General features: G+C 51.1%; 1 protein-coding gene across 1 annotated transcript; it reads left to right on the forward strand.

Annotated features, from left to right (window-relative positions):
• Window positions 1-1,074: 1,074 nt before the first annotated feature.
• Window positions 1,075-3,030, forward strand: LOC122763531 (secreted frizzled-related protein 3-like; the record flags this gene model as incomplete). The annotated part of the gene is made up of 6 exons (XM_044018330.1): window positions 1,075-1,144; window positions 1,225-1,284; window positions 1,452-1,517; window positions 1,613-1,817; window positions 2,392-2,455; window positions 2,530-3,030. Coding segments are annotated over 6 exons (531 nt in total), but the record flags the coding sequence as incomplete, so codon positions are not given.
• Window positions 3,031-3,366: the final 336 nt, after the last annotated feature.

Below are 3,366 nucleotides of genomic sequence, written 5' to 3' on the forward strand. Positions count from 1 at the left end.
CTCGCGTTCGCCTCTCTCTTGTCTCACGCTCGTCTCGCCCTCGTGTCTTGCATTCGTCTCACTCTTGTCTCACGCTCGTCTCGCCCTCGCGTCTCGCGTTCGCCTCTATCTTGTCTCACGCTCGTCTCGCCCTCGCGTCTCGCGTTCGCCTCTCTCTTGTCTCACGCTCGTCTCGCCCTCGCGCCTCGCGTTCGCCTCTCTCTTGTCTCACGCTCGTCTCGCCCTCGCGTCTCGCGTTCGCCTCTCTCTTGTCTCACGCTCGTCTCGCCCTCGCGCCTCGCGTTCGCCTCTCTCTTGTCTCACGCTCGTCTCGCCCTCGCGCCTCGCGTTCGCCTCTCTCTTGTCTCACGCTCGTCTCGCCCTCGCGTCGCGTTACGCCTCTCTCTTTGTCTCCGCATTTCAAAATTTTCGCCCTACGCGCCCTCGTCTAGCCTCTCTCGCATCTCGCTTTCGTCTAACCCCCTGGCCTCAGCGTTCGCCCCTACCTCGCTTGCATACCACGCTTCGTCTGCCACCGTGTCTTTGCGCCGTCTCCGCACCTCTTATCTCCAGCTTCGTCTGCCCCACCAGCGCGCGTCACCGCCTCTATCTTATCTCACGCTCGTCTGCGCCCTGCGTCTCGCGTTACGCCCTCTCTCTTGTCTCCGCTTCGTCTCGCCCTCGCGCCTCGCGTTCGCCTCTCTCTTGTCTCACGCTCGTCTCGCCCTCGCGTCTCGCCCTCGCGCCTCGCGTTCGCCTCTCTCTTGTCTCACGCTCGTCTCGCCCTCGCGCCTCGCGTTCGCCTCTCTCTTGTCTCACGCTCGTCTTGCCCTCGCCTCACTCTTGTCTCGCGTTCGGCCTTGCGCGCTGCTCGGCCCAGCGGGCTCAGGGATTTTCCCTCGCTGTGATTTGTTGATCTGCAGAGGTTCAGTCAGGGCGACGGCTTCACTGTTTCCACTCATAACAAGTCTCTGCTCGTCTCCTACATGTCCATGTCTTCACTTCATGGACCTGGATCCTGGTCCCAGTCAGAGTCAGGCTATTAATAATAATGAGTCATGTGATCAGATAAAGAACTATATGAAAATGTGACAGTTATCTGACCTCTGTGACCTCTGTGTCTCTGTAGATCCGTACTACCAGGACCCGTCCAGGTGTGATCCAGGTGAGTCCTGACCCGTGACACTCTCACATGTTTTCTTTTCTGAGAAACAAACAAACACATTATTATTATTCCTCTGACAGAATCCAGTCCAGACTTTCCAATGGACTCTAACAACCTTCACTGCAGAGGACCACACGGAGGTGACACACGCTCACTCTGTCTGTCCACCTGTCTCTGAACTCTTTGCTCTTTCTTAGTCAAAGTTCTGTAAAACATAAACTGACAGTGAAACACATCAGTATTATTGATTTTGATAGAAGACTTTTTACATGTGTGTGTGTGTGTGTGTGTGTGTGCGTGTCTTCAGATCGGTGTCGGTGTAAAACGGTCAGAATGACCATGAAGACGTACCTGAGGAACAACTACAACTATGGTGAGTTGTCATAGTGACCAGGTTACAGAGATACACGTGTGCTTGTCGTCATAGTGACCAGGTTACAGAGATACGCGTGTGCTCGTCGTCCTCAGTGATCAGAGCCCGGGTGAAGGAGGTGAGGAACCGTGGTCTGGAGCCCACGGCTGTGGTAGAGGTGAAGGAGGTGCTCAAGTCTTCTCTGGTCAACATTCCCAAGGAGACACACACGCTCTACTACTCGTCCTCCTGTCTGTGTCCTCCTCTGTCTCCTGGGGAAGAATACCTCATCATGGGCTACGAGAACGAGGAGACGTCCAGGTACTTTTTCTGCTGTGTCAACGCAACACACTAACAAAGAACCACAAAACTAGCAAAGAACAGAAGAAAACTGCTGAGTCAATCAAACGCAACATGCTAACAAAGAACCACAACAAAGAACGAAGAACCACAACATAAAAACTGGCAAAGAACAGAAGAAAACTGCTGAGTCATTCAAACGCAACACGCTAACAAAGAACCGCCGCCGTCCAAAAACACATTTCTTCCGACTCTACCTCGACTAAGACGACAACAAACAAAAAAAAAAACAAAAGAAAAAAACACTTGCTTGTACGTCGCACTTATGACTAGCACTTCATAGTTTGTTCTACTTGAAGCTCTTACTTACTTCTCGCTCTTATTTGTACCCAAATGTTTAAATGCACTTATTGTAAGTCGCTTTGGATAAAAGCGTCTGCTAAATGACATGTAATGTAATGTAATGTAACCACAACATGAAAACTGCTGAGTCATTCAAACACAACACACTAACATGCTAACCACAACATGAAAACTAGCAAAATGTTGAGCTCTGCTGCCCCCTGTGGGCTGAACACTGTGCTTGTGTGTGTAGGCTCCTCCTCATTGACACCTCCATTGCTCAGAAGTGGAAGGACAAGCTGGGCAAGAAGGTCAAGGTACGACTGACCACACACACACACACACACACACACAGGTGTGTCCCTCCTTCATTTCCTGTTTGTCTTTCCAGAGATGGGGTCAGCTCGGGCAGGGCAAAGGTCGAGGAGGTCAGCGTGGGGGTCTGAGTCGCCACTGAGATCTGCCCGTGTGTGTGTGTGTGTGTGTGTGGATATTGCACTATCACTGAATGTAGTTCATCCCTTCATTTGTTTTGTTGTATTTTATTTTCTTTGCACAAACAATATTTAGTGTGTGTGTTTGTCAGAGTGTGTGTGTGTGTGTATGTACCTACAGCACTCAAAGACATTATAGAAGGAGGAGCTTTTTTACTATGCACAGCCATACAGTCTGTACGTGACACTTTTAATCTCCAGTGGCGGCCATTTTGGCTCCATGGCCTTTGGTAAGCCTGGAGGTCGGCCATGTTGCCATGACAACGGGATGGAGGACATTTAATGGACGTTTGTGCTTCGATGATGGGTCTGTGACCACGATCTGAACTTTGACTGAACTGAAGAGAAGGAACAAGGATTCTCCTTATTATCAACCATAGCAACCAGAGAGAGAAACTATAACAACCAGAGAACGCTATAACTTAGCCAGAGCAGCTATAACAACTAGAGGCAACCACTAGCGGCCATAGAGGTAGCCGGAGGTAGCTATGGCAGCCGGAGGCAGCTGCCAACAGCCGGAGGCAGCTGTAACAGCCAGAGGTAACTGTAGCAGCCAGAGTAGCTAAAACAGCCAGAGAGCAACTATAACAGCCAGAGGCAACCATGGCAACCGCCAGAGGTAGCCAGAGGTAGCTATGGCAACCCCAGAGGCAACTATAACCCAGCCAGAGGTAGCTACTTAGCCAGAGGTAGCTAAAACCCAGCCAGAGGCAGCTATAGCAGCCGGAGGCAGC

This window comes from Solea senegalensis, unplaced genomic scaffold (assembly GCF_019176455.1).
Source record: "Solea senegalensis isolate Sse05_10M unplaced genomic scaffold, IFAPA_SoseM_1 scf7180000016940, whole genome shotgun sequence".
In the NCBI taxonomy this organism is placed as follows: Eukaryota; Metazoa; Chordata; class Actinopteri; order Pleuronectiformes; family Soleidae; genus Solea; species Solea senegalensis.